A 21,808-nucleotide genomic window follows, 5' to 3' on the forward strand; every position below is an offset into this window, starting at 1 on the left:
AATGTAAAAGCTTAGAGAACTGAAAAAATATCAAACGACCTGTAGAGAGTCGAGAACAATCTGTGACGCCAAAACAAAAAGAAAAGAAAAGATTTTAAGAGATTTGGTAGTTTTTTGGCTTACTAAGCTCTTTAATATTATTTTAAAAATTAAAAAGATGCCTGAGTGGAGGAAGAGTATTTTGGTCCCCATTTTTAAGAATAAAAGGAATGCACAAGAGTGTGCAATCTATAAAGAAATTAAGTTGATGTGTTGTACTTTAAAGTTATGGGAGAGGGTAATTGAACATATGTTAAGACGCATGACAAAGATTTCTCCTAATCAATTTGGATTTATGTTGGACAGGTCTACTATGGAAGTTATACATTTATTGAGAGGTTTGATGGAGAAGTTCAGAGATAATAAGAAGAATCTACATTTGATTTTTATTGATTTAGAAAAAGCTTACGATAAGGTTCCAAGAGATATCCTTTGGAGAGTTCTTGAGAAGGTGTTGATATGACATATATTCAAGTCATTAAAGATATTTATACTAGAGCTGTTACTTGTGTTCAAACTGAAGGAGAATTTACCAAATATTTTTCTATTTCTATTGGATTACATCAGGGATCGAATTTAAGACCATATCTTTTTGCTTTAGTTATGGATGGTCTTACTGGACATCTACAGGATGATGTACCTTGGTATATGATTTTTGCTTATGATATCCTTCTCGTGGAGAAAACAAGAGAAAAAGCCCAGGAAAAACTTGAATTATGGAGGTCTACGTTGGAGTCTAAAGGCCTTCATTTAAGTAGAACTAAAACTGAATACATGGAATGTAATTTTAGTAGTAGTAGCTCTAGTGACAGAAGTGTGACATTGGGTGATCAAATTATTAAAAGGTGTGAACCATTTAGATACCTTGGGTCCGTTGTTCAAAGCGATGGTGATATAGATGGGGATGTTAATAGTAGAATTCAAGTTGGTTGGTTAAAGTGGAGGAATGCTTCGGGCCTTTTGTGTGATAGAAAAGTACCGCTTAAACTGAAAGGAAAATTTTGTAAGACGGTGGTGAGACCTGCAATGCTCTATGGCGCTGAATGTTGGCCTTTAAAAGAGAAACATAATAATAAGTTAAGTGTTGCGGAGATGAGAATGATTAGGTGGATGAGTGGCTTTACATTTAGAGACAAAATGTCAAAAGAATATATCCGTGATAGAGTTGGTGTAGCTCCTGTGACGGCTCCTGTGACGGACTGACGGACAAAATTAGAGAAAGTTGTCTGAGATGGTTTGGTCACATTAAACGTCGATCATCTGATTATCTGATTAGGAGAGTAGATGTTTTGGATACCGACTTGTGTTAAGAAAGACAGAGGTAGACCTAGGAAGACTTGGGCTTGGGCTTATTAAAGACTTGGGCTTATTATATAAAAAATGATTTTAATTTACTAGAACTAAATGAAAATATGACACTAAACTGGACGCAATGGAGACAAGATTTATGTAGTCGACCCCATTTAGTGGAATTAAGGCTTTGTTGTTGTTGTTGTTTTTCCTAAAATTCTTATTGGCACTTGAGTAGAAGCAACTTAACTATGCTTTTAAACTTACAACAACAACAACAACGAGCCTTTATCCCTTTAAGGGGGTCGGCTACATTAATCGTTTTTCTCTATTTTGTCTTATTGAATTTCATAATTCTAATAAATTAAGATAATTTCTTATGCAACATGCCGGTTTTTATAGATTTATAATTGACAAACTTAGGGTTCTTAAATTTTTAATTTACTTTAAAATAAATTAGTGAAGAAACCAACAATTAAATATCGAAATTAGACTTCATGCTTGAAAATCCTCCCTCAAAGAAATTTTATTGTTTTCAATCAACACCCCAAAACCTTAAAATTTTAACAACAGTTTTTAAAAATATAACTATAAGATTTTCTGAAGATTTTCAAAACACAAAACTCTGAATTCTAAATTCTGATTTCGAATTTCTTGCCTAAGGACATAGAAATTCAACATTTCTTTCAATGCAAATATTTCTCTCAAAACCCTGACAATAATTTAACAAAACTTAGGAATTTTAAACTTAGAGTTTCTGGATTTTCAACCCAATTAGCGCATTAGGACGAAGATACATATATATAAAAAAAAAATCTAATTTTCAGTTTAAAATTTGTTACCTAAAGTTGTATGCCACCCCAACTGTTTCCTCATTGCCTTGTCCTTTCCTGTGCTCGGAGCTTGCAGATGCTCGCTCAATCATCTCTCGGGCTTGGAAAGCTTCTCAAGCTTTGGGAAAAGCCGCTTGGTTTCCCCCCTTCTTTTGCTCTTGTGCTCGATCTCCCTCCTTTACTGTCAATCGTTGACACATCAAGAAGGCTCGTGCTTCAGCTGCTGAATCGCTCGCTTGAGCTTCTCACGCACACCTACCCTGCTTGACTAGCGTTTGTGTTTTCTTGCACACTATACTCAGTCCCTGCACTTTTTCATTGCATGAGAGACACGATTCTCCCTCTCACAGTGATGCTCGCGCGACTGCGCCAAATCTGCTCCTCCTTTGCCTCACTTACTCTCGCTCCTCTCCTGTTGTATCACGTGTTTGCTTCAAATGAGGGAGATGAGCCTTCGATTAATAGCAGTGGGCGGTGAGTCTCATTCGAACAAATTTGCTTCGCAGGTATCGTGAGTAGGCAATTTCATTTTTTTAATTAACTTAATTAATAAAAAAATCATTTTTACAATTCCTCATGGTTCTGCTGCTTTTATTGTGCAGTTGCCTGGCTATTTCATAAGTTCATATCAAACTTCCAAGTATATTTGGTTTTTTGCCTTTTGTAATTTATGATTTAATTGTTTAGATTTTCTGATTAACGTTCCTATATTCTTAGGTGCTATTCATGATATCTAGGGAGCCAGCTCCAATGCTTGAGGATAAAGAGAAGTGGTATGCTTGTACTATTTTTTTTTATGTTATGTTTCGTCACATGCCTTCATTTTTTATCTTTTGTTTCTACATGCGAATATCATATGGATATATTCTGCGGATTTTTGTTACTAGTTGTAATTGTGCTATTTTGGTTTAGTTTTGGATTTGGACATTCCACTTTTCATTTTGACATCTTTAGATTGTGTTACTTAACCTTCCTGGATTGTCTTTTGTCTTTTTGGTTTAGTTTTGGATAAAGCAAAGTGATATGCTTATATTACTAGTTCTTTTAGCAATTATATATTCTCACGTGTGAAATCTGCATAGAATTTTATATCTTCTGATTCTTACGTAATTGCCATGCTTAATAGAGTTTTGTTACTGGTTGTAGTTGCACCTGCACCATTGTCCTTGATAGTATTGTATTATGCATCTTTGCCAATTGACGATGGTCTTTTTTCAAATAATGAAGTATTTGGCATATCAGTCTATTATGTGATGGGCATTATATTTTCTTAAGCACATTCTTAGTGTGCTGCTCTTAACCTTCCTGGGTTGTTTTATTTATTTATTTTTTTGGGTTCATTTTTCAAATGATGAAGCTAAGATGACACTTCACAACATTCAAATCTCTGACTCTGGTGATTCCTACAAAGCTTGACTATGGAGTTTTCTCTTTGACTCTAAAATCTAACTTTCTGTCTATTGAAGCCACCATGTAAACTGAGCTTTTTTGTAGTTTGGTTCTTGCTATTGTTTGTCTTCAAAAATCCTTAGGCCTGATGGGCTGTGCTGTAGTTATAATTATCTTTTGCATTCCATTTTAGGTCTCTACTTTTTCATGATTTTATTGCAAAATGCTTGACCAAAGATCCACGTCTGCGTCCTCCTGCTACTGAAATGTTGAAGGTATGACTATATTTCAGAATTTGATTTGCGCACATTTAACATCTCAGAGATGTTTTCGTCGTTTTTTTTCTTGAAAATTTGTTTTTAGATAGTGATTTGCTTTCTCAGTCTTTTTGAAACCCTGCTTTTTATTTAATGCTCATCATACATAATGCCTCTTTAAGTCTTTAATTCCTTTTTTAATATGCATATATTAGCTTATCGATGATTCTAGTCTTCAATTCAAGCAGCTGCTATTAGTGTTTACAAAGCATATGTATTTGGTGTAATGTTAAATCTAATTTTTGTGAGCTTGCCCAGCTAATACTTCTTCCAAGTAAAATGTTCTCAAATTTCAATTTCCATTTCCATTCACAATTTATTAATTTAATTTTTGAAAAAACTGAAAAGGTTCCATGCAATGTTGCGGTGATGTTATCTGCATCGACCCCACCCAATCACCCTGGTGGGATTTTGTGCAATAAAAGCAGCCTTTTTATTTAGGTACACTAAAGCGTTTAAGTGAAAATGCTTTAGTGAAAATAAGTGGAATAACTGAACTGTGGAACAACAAAAATCAAAGACCCTACTACCCCAGCCTCTTCGTTTTTCCACATGAATCAACTATCTATTTTATTTGTGGGTTTTTTGAAGGATTTTTATTATGGATAATCTATTACAAATTAACTTCATTATTATTCTGTGTGTTTCTATTATATGGGATTGCCTGATTCATTTTCTCGAGAGCTTGTTCATGTATGAACAAATCATGCGTGGGTGATTAGATGAAATGAATTGCTGAATTTTTTTTTTTAATTATTTTTTAAGTATGTCTATCTTTCACCAACTTGCTAAGTTCGTCCAATGGTAATTATTGGGTTAGATTATAGTGGTGTGATAATGCTTGAAAAAAAATCCATCTACAAAGTAATTTGATCTTTAATTCATCTTTTTTCGTTCATGGATCCATTAATTTTCTTTTTCAATGCAGCACAAATTTATCGAAAGGGGTCACTGGGGAGCTTCAAAGATGCTGCCAATGATCAAAAGGGCTCGGCAGATTAGGTCAGCAATGGCCGCCCAACCCCAAGCCCAAGTCCAAGCCCAAGCCCAGGTTATAATCATTGTTGTAGATTTATTGTTTGCGTTTGAGGACTCAATTTGTACTTAAACGACATGGATGCAATATAGGCAGCAACGATTGATAAATCAACAATTATAAATAGAAGTTACGGAGACACTGTTCCTTCAAAACCTCAAAAAACTCCTGAAGCGGTACATAAAGTCCCTGAAGGCTGTGATTCGAGTCAATTAACCAATTACACTGAACTGGGTTCTGCAAAAAACATCGGTATACTTTCTTACATACAAAATTTCCTTTGTCTGGAATCCAACACATAAATATCCCTTCTAATTGAATGTTTTGTCAACAGATCCACTGCATAGCTTGTAGACTAACTTTTTAAATTGTTTTGTCTAGTTTAGTTCCAGGAATATCACGTTTTGTGGCTCCTAGTGCAGGTGTTGTGTCCTGTACCGGCATTTGCTTTGGCAGTCATGCCTTCGATTATTACCTTACTATGTTAAATGAATTATTTGTTGACTTTTGGGCCATTTGGGTGATGTATTTTGTTTGATGCTATCTTGACTTTTACTTGGTGTTACTGTTCCATTTTATACAATTTTTAGATTAAGAATTGAGCAACTCCAAAAGTAGCCAATCATAGCAAATTAGATTTTTATTTATACACAACTTCGAGGCATGTGTAGGAAATTTTTGTTTAATAATATTTTACAGTTTTTTTAGGGGTCTTTTCGTTTACCGTAGAGTAAAAGAGATTGTAGTGTATTATGCCTTTAGTATGTTGTTTGGCTATCTGTAAAATAAATGCAGGGAAATTATTTTTTCTGTTTGGATTATATGCACGTAAGGTAAAAATATAGTTTATTCAAAATACTTGAGCTTGATTGGTTGTCTATAAAATAAATATTGATATATTATTTTTAATATTTATTTAAAACTTGTAATAAAATACAATTAAATTAATATATCATATTGATATGTCATTAAGAATTTTTTTATCATCAAACATGAATCTTGATGCATTTTTAATAATTGATATTTTAAATTCAAATTTAGGATCATCCTGACTCTGATTTCAACAAGTTCATAGTCAAATTTACTATCTCGATAAGACCAATCCAATGATATCAAAATCGGTCTAATCCGACTCGAGTCTAGTACAGATCAAGTTGTAATTAGTTTTCATTTGGTACATGTAATGTCTAACTTAAAATTTTATTTGCAAGCGTTGTGTTCATGAAAAATGAGTTCGAGCCCGTCAATTGCATCAAGAAACAATATAGACAATCAAATTTATTTTTGGTGCAACTTGCGATGTAAGCATGTACCTTATTCACTTGTTATCCTATTGATTAGGAACTACTGATATATGAAAGTTGATTCTATAATCATGTCAAATGATAATAAGTTAAATGATGAAAGTTGATTATGTAATCCTCACTTTAAACCTTGATCTTTGTATATTAAGCAAACATCACACTTCCAAACCATGTTGTAGAGCTACCAACAACTCCATACAAGGGAGGGCAACGATTAATTAAATCCGAATAAATTAACAAAAAAACTAACCACAAAAAATTCTAAATGAACCAAACCATGGTTTTTCTACTGTTTTTAGTGCTTTTTAGACAATTTGAGTCCGCACAACAAGTGAAGTCCAGCGTCCGCCTCATAGATCAGAAAGTCGAGCCTCGTCTCCCTCATAAAGAGATGTCCATGGTCAGCTAGTCGTGGCTAGCGTTCTCGGGGTCATGCTGGTAAAGGGGGAAAATATTCTCAGAGTATTATTGGGATGTCGTCACTAAAGAGATAAATATGAAACCCACACGCAAGAGAAAACAGCTGCGCGAAGTAGAAGACAGTCACACGAACTAGATGACGCTCACCAAGGAGAAACACGTTGAGTTTGTCTTTTTCGCTCTTTTTGGCTGAAAAGATATTGCGGCAGAAATGGCCTAGGCGGGATTCTCCCAAATACACTAAAATTTTACTCCGACTCCGTTTTTTTTTTTCATTTTAATCAGACACATAAATATTAAAATACATGTATTTATTTTACTTTACATCCTAAATTCTTTAAACCAAAGAACCCCTTAATCTTTTCTCTGCTTGGTTATATGTTGATTTCTTTTAGGGTGGTATAAGTGCAAATTTTAAATTTCCAGGGAAATTTATTTCCTTATTTTGGCATAAGACTTGAATTTTCTTGACTTGGTGAAATTTTCTTTGTTCTCTTTTCTATATAATTTGTGATTGGTTTCACAAGCGTGTTTGATTTTTGTCACATTTGTTTCAATTAGATTTCAATTGTGGTGTGAATTCCAATTGAGCAATGGATTTTTGTTATTTTAAATTCTTGTTGAACTTAATATATCTCGTTGACTTCTAATTTATTGTTGAGCTATATTCTTTATATTCTTAGGTTTTCATCAAAAGTTAGGAAAGAATTATTTGAATGGTAGTGTTTTGAACTAAAAAACTTCGATCTGATTTTAATTTTCTTGTGTGCATGGCATCATTAGTTGCATTATAATTTAGGAATTCAAGATTGTAAATCTCGCGTAAAATTATTATAAATTCTTATTTGCACCATCATAATTAAAACTAAGACACTAGGACATGTTTAAAAAAAATATAAATGATGTACTTTAAGCAAAATTGAGTTGATTTTGATTATAAAAAATATTAAGGCAACTGTTATGAGGTGAATTTTAGCGTATGATTTTGTTTTTGCTAATACTTTATTAAAAAAGAAAGATATGATCATATTATTGTTTATAAGAATGATCTAATAAAACACAAATTAATTATTTTCTTATGAGAAGATGAGATCGTCGAGAATATAAAGATTGTAAGGTCATTCCAAGCGAGAATTTAAATACTCACAACATTTTATTAGTTCTAGATTTTAAGATGAATAGTTGTAAAATAAAAAATAGGACTCGTCATTGCAGAATTAGATGGAGAAACTTAAAAGATACAAATAAAATTAATTTTATGAGTAAAATTCAAGATTTCAAAATTTGGGATGTTCATGAAGAAGCAAATTCTATGTGGGATAAAGTAACAAACACTATTAAATAAGTGACAAAAGTTGTACTTGGAGAATCAGAAGAAAAAGTTTATTTTTAATAAAAATAGTCAATGGTGGAATAGTAATGTGCAATAAAAGATAAAATATAAGAAGCTATTTTATAAAAATTGGTTTAAATGTAAAAGTTTAGAGAACTAAGAAAAATATCAAACGATCTGTAGAGGGTCTAAGAGAACAATTTGTATGCTAAAAGTTCTGCTTTTAGTGATTTTTATAATATATTAGATACTGAGAAGGTTGAAAAATATATGTGTAAACTAGTCAAATGAAGAAAGAAAAGTAAAGATTTTACTAAGTAAAGTATATTAAAGATGAAAATAAAAAAGTACGGTTCTTAAAAATAGATAATCGAAATAGGTTGGCGAGTTATTTTGATAAACTTTTTAATCAAGTTTCGGAAAATACGATCGACCTAAGTGATCTTAATACCTTTAATAATAATAAAGTATTGCATTTTTACCTTCTCATTAGTAAAAGAGAAGTTGATGTGGCTTTAAAGAAAACCAAGGGTGGAAAGTGTGTAGGACTTGATGATATCCCAATTGAAGTGTGAAAATATTTAGGAGATTGGGAGTTCCTTGGCTTACTAAACTCTTTGATATTATTTTAAAAACTAAAAAGATGTCTAAGGAGTGGAGGAAGAGTATTTTGGTCTCCATTTTTAAGAATAAAGGGGATGCACAAGAGTGTGCAAATTATAGAGAAATTAAGTTGATGTGTCATACTTTAAAATTATGGGAGAGGGTAATTGAACATAGGTTAAAACGTATTACAAAGATTTCTTATAATCAATTTGGATTTATTCCGGACAGGTCTACTATGGAAGCTATGCATTTATTGAGAGATTTGATGGAGAAGTTCAGAGATAATAAGTAGGATCTACATATGATTTTTATTGATTTAGAAAAGGCTTACGATAATGTTCTGAGAGATATCCTTTGGAGAGTACTTGAGAGAAAAATGTTGATAGGACTTATATTCAAGTCATTAAAGATATGTATACAAGTGTTTTTACTTGTGTTCGAACAGAAGGAGGATTGACCAAATATTTTTTCTATTTCTGTTGGTTTAGATCATAGATCGACTTTAAGCCCATATCTTTTTGCTTTAGTTATGGATGGTCTTACGGGACACTTACAGGAGGTTGTACCTTGGTGTATGTTTTTTTTTGATAATATCCTTCTCGCGGATAAGATGATAGAAAAAGGTCAGGAAAAACTTGAATTATGGAGGTCTACCTTGGAGTCTAAAGGCCTTCGTTTGTGTAGAACTAAAACTAAATATATGGAATGCAATTTTAGTAGTAGTAGCTCTTGTGATAGAAATGTAACTATGGGTGATCAAATTATTAAAATGTGTGTACGCTTTAGATATCTCGGGTCTATTGTTCAAAGTGATGGTGATATTTATGGGGATGTTATTAGTAGAATTCAAGTTGGTTGGTTGAAGTGGAGGAATTCTTTGGGCCTATTTTGTGATAGAAAAGTATTGCTTATGTTGAAAGGAAAATTTCATAAAATGGTGGTGAGACCTGCAACGCTTTATGGCGTTGAATGTTGGCCTTTAAAAGAGAAAAGTCTTTAAAAGAGAAGTATAAAACTAAGTTAAGTGTTGTCGAGATGAGTGTGATTAGGTGGATGAGTGGCTTTACACTTAGAGACAAAATGCAAAATGAATATATCCGTGATAGGATTGGTGTAGGCCCCGTGACAAACAAAATTAGAGAGTCGTTTTGGATGATTTAGTCACATTAAACGTTGACCATGTGATGATCCGATTAGAAGAGTAGATGTTTTAGATTCGACTTATGTTAAGAAAGGCAAATGCAGACCTAAGAAGACTGGGGCATATTGTATAAAAAATGATCTTAATTTTTTAGATTTTAAATGAAAATATGACACTAAATAGGACGCAATGGAGAAAAAGGATTCATGTAGCCAACCTCACTTAGTGGGATAAAGTTTTTGTTGTTGAATTCATTAGAAGGAATAATATTAGAGAATTTGATAATTTAGTATCTATTTGAATATTATAATATATTTGATTCCCAATAAGTTGAAATTTCTAAAATGAAATTAATTGGATATGTTCAGTCATTTTGCAGAAGATTTATTGTTAAGTTCACAATTTTGATTTGAAACATAAACTTAAACATGATTGCATGTTATTTCATGGAATTATATGATTAGTTTAAGAATTCTAATTAGAATGAATATGATTTATCTGAACATTATGCATGGCATACACTTTTTATAGTAAATTATTATCTTTATCTAAATTATTATGTTACCATTATCTTTTTAAGTAATGGTTTTTGGTGATAGATTTGTGATAAATTAAGCTATAACTCACCAAAAATGGTTACAAAAGGCTTTTTATAAATTATTAGTATTGAGGAATTTTAAAATCATTTTATTAGAATTTTCACACATATGATTAATATGTCTAAAGAAAAATTAATGTCATCTTCTTCCAAGCTTTTGATATGCAGACTGGCACAAGAAATATGTATGGTTAATTTTATCTTATTGAAGAAGTTATAGTTAATGAATATTCTTTTGAGGATGTCTAAGATATTTATAGGAACTCCAGAGATGTTTTATGCTTTTACATGATAAATTTATAGTAAATGTTCATGGATTACATTGTTGGAAGCATAATAGCCTTGCCCTAGTTTTTAAAATCCTTCGTGGCTCTTATTGTTGTCAGTAGTGTATCATGCATTGATTTTCACTTTGTTGTTTTCATACTTCTGATTAATGTAACCTTTTGGTGTCTGCATATGCCTGCTTAAGCAGTGTGCTGATTTCTTAGGTTTAGTTGAGTGGCATCTTCTGTCTTGGTACTACCTATATTTATCAATCACAACAGGCCAGCTAACTTAATGTTGCTGGGTATAATACACTCCTTAAGCTTAGGGGAAATTTTGTAAAGCATGGCCCCTGATCCCAATTTATAATCACAACTATTCTTTTTGATTCTTTCAACTAAGGACCGTTCAGTAAATCCCTAAAGTTAGAATGAAAAGACACTAACAAAGTTTATCACCATTCACATAACCATTGCCCCCATACATCAGCAAAATCTATATGTGTATGTCTAAATATGTTTTTGTTTAAGAAATAGAAAAGCCCAAATACTAAATGGACCTCGTGGGATTAATGGTTCAAGCCCATCGACCATGCCCTTAAAGGTCTGGTGTTGATTAGACCAATCGTACTCGTTAACCATATTTTTAGAGGTGACTAGATACAAAATTTCATGTTGACCAACAGATCCCCACGAGTACCTCTAAAGCACGTCAACATTCATGCGAGTTTCTTCAAACAGGCCCGCTAAGCTTAAGTCTTCAATTGAGCTCCTCCAACCAAGCTCTCACATTTTCTGAGTTTTTCTTCCAAGCTCGCATGTATTAATTGAACCCTCCTACCAAGCTCGTCGATAGCTACTTGGTTGCATCACCGAGCTCATCACCAAGCTCAGTAAACAGTTCTTGGAGGCATATAAAAGAGAACTCCATTGTATCAGCATATTTATAATCATTTGTTAGCAGCATGATATCCATGCCAATTATCTTGTCAACGACGAGTCTACTCAAGCTCCGTTCTGTATAAACTGTAATGTAGTTTTTATTTTATTCATTACGCCACTGTGCAGGCACAGGCACATAAACTCAATGGTGTATAAGTAGGAAGTAAAAGAAAGGAAGGAGCTCTCTCTCTTTCTCTAAAAAAGCCCTCAGTTTCTTCTCACTTTTTTTCACAGGGTCTCTCCCGGATCGTATGAGTTCACAAATTACAGGATCATATTTCCCGTCAGCATTCAACAATATGAATGTCATTTGCTTAATGAACTTCCTGTATATAGAGCCCAAGAACTTTAATTAGGATTGGTCTCGTAATCACGCTAGATAATTAACTATGAGGAGCTGCACTCATAAAAAGTCTCAAACCAAATCTAAGCAAAACTTTACAATAGGTTTAAGGATGGATAATTAACAATGAGGACTTGCAGTCATAGAAAATCTCAAACCTACATATTAACAAAACTTTACATTAGGTTGAAATATGGCTATATCAATCTTCCTCCTGAAAGATTTAGAATTTTGGTACAAGGGAGTTTGGGATACTTCGGGCTATTTTTTAGACTGTGTGTGCATGTGTTGCTGAAGTTTTAATTTACTTTATTCCCCGGAGGTGGAGCTTTTATTTTCCTTCCAATTTTGGAACTTATTCAAATATGTTAAGGCCATATACATTTTATTTGCTGTCTTGGTTTCAATTTTCTTGGGTTATGAAGCATTAAGCGAAGCACTGGCTTGTTTTTTTAGTAATTTTGATGCTGAAACATAACTGCGTATAGGTGACTATGGAACTGTAGTTGTTCATTCTGAAGGAGGATCCTCTCAGGATTCTAACAAACAGGACATTTCACTTGATCAAAGTGATAGCAGAAGAGTTTTGAAGCATGATTTTGGAGGAAAGTCCACACAAATGTGGTATGCTGAAATCTTAGTTATGTTTTTTAATTTGCTTCCAATAATTTTTCATCATTGACTTGAGTACTCGATAAAATAAATTGAAGAGGGTTCCTATTACCAACTTTCTCTTCAATTCTCATACATCTCTACAAGCTGTTCAAGCTTAAATGATGGTGAATTATGCTGTCAGAAACATATCCATAGCTTTCCACTGATTCTCCAGGCCACTGAGTTACCCTCTCTACCTTAACACAATCAAACTAATCTTTTTTTTGTAGTATAAGGGGTGGCTATGGCAATCATGGATGAGACTCTCATATTGGTAGTTGCTACTATTGTTAGATTTCATGTTGTCAACATTTTCCAAGATCCAATCACTCGTATGAGTGTTAGTTGGGAAAAAATGGCTACTCATAGTGGCTCAATATGTCTCAATCATTGCCTTCATCTTTTCTTTTGGTAGTCACTGTGGTTCAGTTTCCCTTTCCTATTAAAATATGATTAAATATAATATTCACGGTTGAATAATCCATTTCCTCATATTCTTTACCCTTTGATTCGACTATATAGTTGCTACGCATTTTAGATTTCAAATTCTCGTGTATATATGATAGTTAATCAATAACTATTTTTATCACTTACCATGACATCTTTTCAATATATCATTATTGTTGATGGATCTCTCCCTTATATTTTCACAAAAGCATCGGTCCATCCATCCTCTACACTATATATTGTTTTATATGCTCCATAGTTTCATATATTCTGTTATTTTTGTATTGATCTCATAGTTCTTATGTAACTTTTTATCCTTCTCACTGTACTTTTCATGTTCTCAGCACCGAGAAAATAATTGCTGGAGTTGGTAGTTTGAGGCATTTGCTATTTTATTATTGCTACTTCCATTTTCTTTCCATCTATTATTGACCTTATCAACGACACTATTTTCTATGTACACCATCTCCGGCGTCCTCTTTTGTGCTTCATTCTTGCTTTTTCATTTGTTTCTAAATTTGATTATAAAACCTTTGAGCATGGTAAACACCTTCATGGCTTCCTTTCTTCTATCTCTTCTTCGGGTATTGCATATTTTGACTTGGTACACTTAAACCTAGGGTCTAAGTCTTGTGTCCACTCATTTGATTTTCATCATTTTGTTTCTTTTATGTATGAAAGTTATTTGGGTTTATTTAGTGATTTGTTACTTATAAGTTTTCCTTATATTTGCTAAGAACTAAAAAATTAGTATTCCACTCAAATTAAAACCCTACTTACTGATAATGCTCTAAAATAAATGCGATCTCCTTTTCGCTCATTGAATGCTGACAACCTTGTGCATCCCAGCAAAAAGGAGTGATTGAAGGAAAGCATCTTTATCTTTTTGATGTTACTTGTACCTTTATATTCACGTGCATGCTCCCTGATAGTTTTAGGGAAATGCTGTTCATACTATTCACACAATTTGTTAGTTAATCAATCGCATGCCATCCATTTTTTTGGTGACACTCTTTTTTATTTTTTTTAATCCACAAACTTCTATTTTGTGTCTTACTTCTGGAGTATTCATTATGTTTTCTTCGTTTGTTTTTTTTGTCTGGTACGTGATAAACTTTGAGAGATACCAATAAGTTTGTCTTCTTAAGCTATTTTTGTGTTTGACAACTCTATATGTTGCTCATTGTCACCTTTCATGAGGTGTTCCCTTCCATTCTGACTACCGTCCATGCTTGTTTGTCGTTCAATTGTTTATCCTCTTCTTTTTTTTAAATTTTTTTATTTTGTCTCGTCTCTAAAATTTGTCTGCATATAAATTTCTCTATATCATCAGATTCGCTAAAGGGGAAAAGCAATTAGCTGAAAAGGACCGTAGACGCCTAAAGAAAAGAAATATGATTGGTGTGCTACTTTAAGATGGTCAAACCCAATCTTCAGGTCAACCTTTAGATGTCTTTAGCAATAATGTTCTTAAGGAGCATATGAGAGTCTGAGGGAAAACCTAGTCAACCAAGCAGTTTGCTTTCCTTGGGAACAACACTGTTGTATTCTTGAAACTTCGATATGACGTCATGTGGATTCTATCAGCTAGCTTATAAGCATTCCAGCTACAGTATCTGCTGCATCTCAAGTTTTGATTTGTTGTCGCAAGTATATTTTATTAATTTATGCTCCAAGGCAGTGTGGTAATCTAGACTTGATTCTTTTACTGACTTGTGATTTTCTTGTAGCTGCAAATAGTTCATAAATAGCTAGTTGAAGAGAAGTCTATCCATTCATCGCCAAGCTTAATGATTGTCTAAAGTGTTTTTCACTGAATTATTATACAGCAAGTAACTTATACACGTCTCTCACTGATTCTTTCTCGCTGGCTAGTTGAAACACTCATTACTTAGCCATGAATATCCCCTGTACCCTTAGATAAAAAGTCATTGTGTGCAAATGAATTTGCTCAAGCGCTCAAAACAGCCCTTGTTATTTGTACCTTCTTCTGTATCTGTGCTGCCGCCATCGACATATTGCTCCATTGCTCTTGTTTCAAGCAGCTTGACATTCATTAAAATCTCAATTTCTATAAATGTTAAGCTATGCACTAGATGAATTTAATTTGCAAAACCGTTCCTTCTCATCTTATGCAAGAACTTATTGAAGATACTGAATGTATATTGAGTAATGGTGTCAATGAACAAAGAAATGACCAAGTTGTTGGAGTTTGCATAAATTAAACAAGAAAATGATCTTTCATTTTTATTTTGCTGCTATCTTGAAAGTGATACCTGTATTATCTTGCAATGTCAACGAAGCAATGTGGCAAGTTATGCCTGGTTGTGAGTAGTCTTGTGCTTGAAATTGCGAAAATGGTTATATGATTTATGGTGTTTTTCAGGGTGGAAAATTCAACAGGTACCATTGTTGGTAGGCAGCCAGACACATTACAGATATATGATAGCCAATCAACACAAGATTCGTCACCTTCTTATTTTGGAATGCCCGGGCAGAAGCCAGATACAGGCAATGCTTCTCAGGTGAACGGCACTATCACCAATGCTGCAGCCGTTAGTACATTTAAGGCTGCTACCATTGGCCGGAAAGGTCTTTCAATACAAGATAAAGTATGCTGCTGCGCCTTTCTTAAGCTAAAGCTTCTATCGCCCAAACTTCCTTAAAATGAAACATTTCATGAAAACTTTCTATCAATCCTATTTTTGTAGCTATGGTCCATCTGTGCTGCTGGTAATACTGTACCCATACCTTTCCTCAAGGCAATTGACATTTCCCCTTTAGCTTTGGTATCTGACAACATAGTTGAGGATAGAGTTTCAGGAGTAAGTGGTAGTACTGCTTTAGAAGCGGTAAAAGAACTTTGTAGTGGTGATGGGCAGATGAAGAAAGGAAGAAGAGGAACAAACGAGGTTTTGTTAACTTTTGTGTTTCCTTTCCTAATTACCTAATATTTTTCTTTCTATTGAATTCCAATTACTCATCTTGTGTTAGGTGTCACTTCCACCTGGGGTTTATCAAAGGTTGACCACAAGTCCAACATTAATGAATTTAGCCCAAGCTTTAGCATACCACAAAACGTGAGTACCACAAATCATATATAGATCTCTAATTCTGATGGCTCAAGTTCTTTTAATGTGTGCAGATGCTATGAAGACATGCCTCTTCAAGAGCTTCAGGCAGCACAAGAGCAACAGACAATTCAAAACATATGTGATACCCTCAGAACCATCTTACGGTTATAGGTATTTATTAATCGAGTAGAGGAACCAGGCAGCTTGGAAAGAGCGCAAGGTAAGGCATCCATGTAAGCCCTTTTGGCTCTTTCTTTTCTGTGCTTTTTGGGGAACGTAAATAGGCATATGATTGATAAACTCATTCCTAATCATATTATCTAAGTGAATTACTGAGTCCTTGTTTATGCCACGATCCACCTGGATTTTTTTTTTCTTGAATACAATAATCTGTAGCTTAACCAAGACTTGCTTTGTATATGTATTTCTAATTTTTTGTACCCAGTCTTTCTTGTAATATGATCTTCCTCCATTCCCTGTTCCAATCAGAAGTGCTTAAAGCTACATAAGTCCTAGGTCCTCGCTTTTGGGGAATATGAATTACTCCGAAACAATTTATGCATTGTACTGCTGGTTATAGTATATTCAAGATGAAAAATAAGCTAGTAAGATGAAATATTATGCATTATTAAAAGCCTTATGATGTGCAGAGTTATTCATCTCCTGCAGAAAATCATTTGGATTACATATGTATTTATATTAATTAATGATTGCAGTTTTGAAAGAAATGTCCGATAAACAACTTATGTCATGCCCAATATTTCCTCGCATCACAAGGATAAGATTTTCGACTAAACCACATTGCATGGCTAAGTTAGTTGGGCTTCGTGCTGTTTCCATTCTATTTGAACATTGAGCAGGCGGATGGGCAAGGAGATGTGAAAATAAGAGTTCAAAGGCAAGATAATAAGCAAAAATTAAATTGTGTGAAACTTTGTTAAATTTGTTCGTAGTGTAGGGCATGGGAAAGCCATAAAACAATAAGCAAAGAGATTTTTTGAAGTTATAACTAACGAAGCATATAGAGGACAAACAGTGGTTGGGTAGGCGCACCATGTCTATCATTTCTCACGTTAGATGACCAACTGTTTTAATAGTCCTTCCATTGTAATGAACTATAACAGAAGAAGCTGAGAACAAGAAATGGTCGAGTACGTGAGCCGTGTCTTTCATTATCACAGGAGATGCCAAATTACTTTAGTGGTCCATTGCTTTAGGGCCCTGCATTTCATAGAAGTAGAGCAGCACCACCATCACGATATCATACTTGCTTCTAACAAGAGGAAGAGAATATTTCTTACTGAAAACCTGGAACGTGATGGGACCCCTCTTCTCCATGTTTCAACATCCTTTTGCTTTTCATCAAACCCTTTCTGCACACAACTTGCACACTTTCTTTAGCTTCTGCTGCAATTGAGATGTTATCGCATTGCTCCATTTATGCCTACTTTTTTCTTTAAGTCTTTTATCTAACCTTGCATGTTTTGGCTCATGTGAATGCTTAAGAGGCAGAATATATTGTTATTATATGCATAAAAAAAAAATTCATTTCTTCTCTGTAAAAAAGGGTCTCTCATAAGAAAAGGAGGGGTGTTTTATATACTTTGGCATAATTTGAAGTTATTTACTGGCAGTATAAACAATGAGTAACCCTTTGATCTGGCATGTTCAAGGTTCTACTTACACGGTAGCCACGGAAGAACTTTTTAGCTAATTTGAAACAAATGATGATGTGCTTAGTGCTTACACACCTTGAGATGGTGAATTTTTTAACATGATCTTAATATTTTGTGCGGATTTACATAGAGATATATGGAGATTGAACTAGAAGATGAGGACACTGGTTGAAACATTGTAGAAGTTGCAGGAGAACTAGCATGTGCAAGGATAAGGTATTTAGTTGATAGCTGCAGCAGCAAACTGAGTCGGAAGAATTTATGAAATTTTTACCGCTGGAAAATCTAACATTACAAGACAAAAATGGTTAGGTGAGTGGGTTATCCTTAGACTGAAGCTTTAGAACACTTGAACTTCTTTTAGTGCTCTGCTTGTATGAAGTAAATCCATCATTGTTAGCCTAGGGTGGTAGCCTTATCAGAGCCAAAATGTAGGGTGGGTTATCTTTTGACTGAAGCTTTAGAACGCTTCAATTTCTTTTAGTGCTCCGCTTGTATGAAGTAAATCCATCATTGTTAGCTTCGGGTGGGAACCTTATCAGAGCCAAAATGTAGTTTTAAAATCGTATCCAAAGTGCTGTTTGATGCAGTTCCTGCACCATATTTTCAGAGGCACGGAGAAAAGGTCCAACGGGTGGATCTAAGGAGGGCATGGGATCAAACAAGTAAAATTCATGTTCAAAGCGTTTGGGAAGGTGCCTTGTTTGAGGGTAATCCCCTCTATGCTTAAAATAGGATTCGTCATGAACTGAGAAATCAAGTTCTCAATCTGCATGATAAATAATGGGTGGATGCATGAAGAAACGAAACGGATGGTTCAAATTAGATCAATTATCCATCTGCTTATTTCTAAATTTCTAAAGAGGATGATGGCATATTCGCTACCCTTCACAATTAAGCAAATCTTCCGAAGACTTGTTGGCAGCCTTCTTTAGGAGTTCTAGCACTTTTCTTTTTGCTATTACCTCAGAAGCTTCAGTGCTTGCTAAGTAGTTCAGAAGAATGTGAGCAACCACTACATTAGATAGCTGAATTATCTCCAAATATCTGAACCCACCTATAATTTGAACAGCACATTCGTTGGATTCCCCTCATGGATTGACAGTAATGATAACTATCACAAGTAAGGCCACCCACCAGCGAGTACAAGCGGAGTATAATGCTGAAAAAAAAAAGAAGAATAATCAACATCAGCATTCTATGGAAAGCAAACTGGGCCCCAACAAGAGGCTGATTGTTCCTAATAAAAAAATTATGATAATAATAACATAACATGTTACAGACAATAGTTAACTTAGAGGTGCTCCAAGTTAATATTTATAGAGAGGCTGAAAACTTTTGGTGTAGCTTCCCTATAAAATGATATAAGAATACAAGTATGCCAGGTTATTCATATGCATTATTAGTCCTTGTTATAGCGAGAGGGTCCGTGTGAAATGGACTGAATAATGCATGCGTGAGTCCCAACCTGTTTACTTCATTGCTCTTCTTATCTGAAGCAATGAAGAAGGCTTCAGCAATGAGTTGTATGATGAAGAAAGCTTCAACATTGCTTCTAAACCCTAAACCCTTGTTGTTTTGATCACACCAGTTAGTGGAAGTGCCGAATGGTTACATGCCTCTTTTTCAGGAGAAAATATTACATCCGGACTTTAGATGTCCGGACTACGGCCCAAATGCAGTGAGGAGGGCAGAGGTCCGATTTTTCCCTTCCTCCACTGCATCTAGGTCGTTGTCCGGACTCCGGATGTCCGGATGTAATATTTTCTCCTTTTTCAGGGTGGGAGTGGCACCATGAAGAAGAGGTTGGGGTTGAAGGGGATTTGGTCTCTTTTAGTTTGTGTCCTTCTATCCCGACAGAAGGTACCTCACCTATTACACCATTAATTCTGCAAATCCTTTTGTGCCTTCAAAAAACATTTGGTTACGAGCTTCGTGGCCCCGCGTCAAAGAAGCTGGGGAAAGCGGGCCGCGGGATCAATCTCGCTGCCCCGTGTTTGCCCCGCTACTATTACCTTTTGTCCCACATTTTTTCTCTTCTGCCCTAGCTGAAAGCCCCCAGCCTCTCTCGCGAATCCCCTGTGCCTTCTTCTTCTCTAACCTTGATTGACCGAAATCAGGTATGACAAACCCTCCTCTTCACTTGTTTTTTGCGGATCTAATAGTTCTTCCGTTATTGAAGAAAAAAATTTAAGGAAGCTTTTGGCGTTTGGAACTCTTCTTCCTTGTATCTTTCCCGTTTCTCCCATCTCCATTTTTTCCGTTATTTTTGGTGGATCTGGAGTCTCTCTTTCCCGTTTCTCCCATCTCCATTTTTTCTGTTATTTTTGGTGGATATGGAGTTTCTCTTTCTCGTTTCTCCCATCTCACTCTTTTATTGTTGGATCTTCTATTTTTGGCTTCTTTGGCTTTCGGCTTGATTGAGTCAATTGATGTAAGATTTGCATTTTAAAACAAGCTAATGGATGGGGGCTTTGGCAATAGTTCTTTAGCATTCTTGTTAATATCTGTGAATTAATCAGAATTGGTATTTCGTTGGTTGGGGTATAGATCATATTACGGGTGTGAAAGGTTGAATTTGGCATATATAATGAAATACAATCCTTAAATTATAGGCGTAAATTCCTTAATGTAAAATTTATAAATAATTTCAGAAGATGAACAAAACATCATTTTGTTAAATATTATTCATTTACAATATTTTAGAGAAAACATATTTATTACATATATGCAACCCAATTAAATACAATCCTTTTCACGAGGCATCTATTTCCTATATTTACCTAATCAACACTTAAATTTTTTACATACTAATCAATTCCATATACATACATATCAATTGCTTAACTTTATTCCATAACAATGATTAACTTCGTATATTTATATAAACTAATCAATTTCATATATATACATAAAAATTTTTATAATAGTTTTACCAAACAGGGGCAATATGGTTATTTCTCAAGAAACAATTGCCTCACAGACCAAACAAACAGTCAACTTTCTCGCAGTAATTTTTGGGACAACACAGTTGTAGCTGAAAACTGAGAAGTTGCAGTTGCCCCAAACGGAGCCCTACTTTGGCTATAGGAATGATAACTAATCATGATATTCAATATTTGTATGAAGGCGACTATTTAGCGTTCCTTTTTCTTCCTTCTCATCAAATCAAATTCCCACACACCACACTGTGATGCTATTCTATACGTCTCTTTTTCTATTTTATGGATGCAAGTATTTGGTTATAATGGACCTATGTTACATTACATATTATAATTCTAGATGTTTAAAAGAGCACTGGCATTTCAGTTTTTCGCCTGATTGATTTTTATTTTTTTTTTAATTGGCCTACTCTTTAACTTAGCATCCGACGAGATAATGAAGAAACTGAGAATATTATAATTCCAATTAATCTTAAACTAGCTACAGAAGGAAACTTAGCATCTTGACCACTGAGGAAGCAGTGGAGAATATAAAAGGTTTGAGTAACTTCTTGCTTGTAGACTATATTTAGTTATATAATGTTCTATATCCTTTTAAACTCGAAGGATTATTTTGGTCTGAAATTAAATTTCAGACATATTTTCCCAAAAAATAAAAGCATGCGTATTTTTTTCAATCTTTGCTATCTTAAAACATATAATCAAATTTTCCAAATTAAAACGTGATTTCCGAATTCTTTCATGAGTTTCCAGACCTCTTTAATTCATACAAAGGTTTTAAATTTTAATTTGGATCACCACAATCATCTTTTTTAATTAAGAATGAGTAAAAGTTCAAAGGGATTGGTAGGAAAATAAAAATAAAACGACCCTAAAAAGTGAGTCAGAGACAGAAGCATGGGAATCATTACTCGCGAATGATAATGTTCGTACTTTGTAGACGAGGGAAGTATAGATAGCAGCAACCGGCCTTTCCATTTTGAGCTATTTTCCCAACAATTTAAATAACTACCATTTACCATTAAAATTCACTGTTCAATTTTTCCACAAAATAATACAAAAATTTAAATGACAAAAAAACAAAAAAAACATGCACAACAAAAACATCCGAACTGATTCAACTACCAAGCAAAATTCTTTCACGAGTTTTCAAAACCT

General features: G+C 34.1%; 1 protein-coding gene across 1 annotated transcript in view; it reads left to right on the forward strand.

Moving 5' to 3' along the window:
- LOC110026933 (serine/threonine-protein kinase dst1) overlaps positions 1-16,476 on the forward strand; it is a 97,892-nt gene extending 81,416 nt beyond the window's left edge. The window contains exons 10-18 of the mRNA XM_020728158.1: positions 2,880-2,935; positions 3,745-3,826; positions 4,797-4,919; positions 4,997-5,156; positions 12,346-12,481; positions 15,345-15,570; positions 15,670-15,870; positions 15,953-16,038; positions 16,104-16,476. Coding sequence (XP_020583817.1) covers positions 2,880-2,935; positions 3,745-3,826; positions 4,797-4,919; positions 4,997-5,156; positions 12,346-12,481; positions 15,345-15,570; positions 15,670-15,870; positions 15,953-16,038; positions 16,104-16,203 — 1,170 coding nt within the window. The 3' untranslated portion in view covers positions 16,204-16,476. The remainder of the gene's footprint in view (positions 1-2,879; positions 2,936-3,744; positions 3,827-4,796; positions 4,920-4,996; positions 5,157-12,345; positions 12,482-15,344; positions 15,571-15,669; positions 15,871-15,952; positions 16,039-16,103) is intronic.
- The last annotated feature ends 5,332 nt before the right edge of the window (positions 16,477-21,808 follow it).

The sequence above is a fragment of the Phalaenopsis equestris genome, unplaced genomic scaffold (genome assembly GCF_001263595.1).
Source record: "Phalaenopsis equestris unplaced genomic scaffold, ASM126359v1 Scaffold000404, whole genome shotgun sequence".
In the NCBI taxonomy this organism is placed as follows: domain Eukaryota; kingdom Viridiplantae; phylum Streptophyta; class Magnoliopsida; order Asparagales; family Orchidaceae; genus Phalaenopsis; species Phalaenopsis equestris.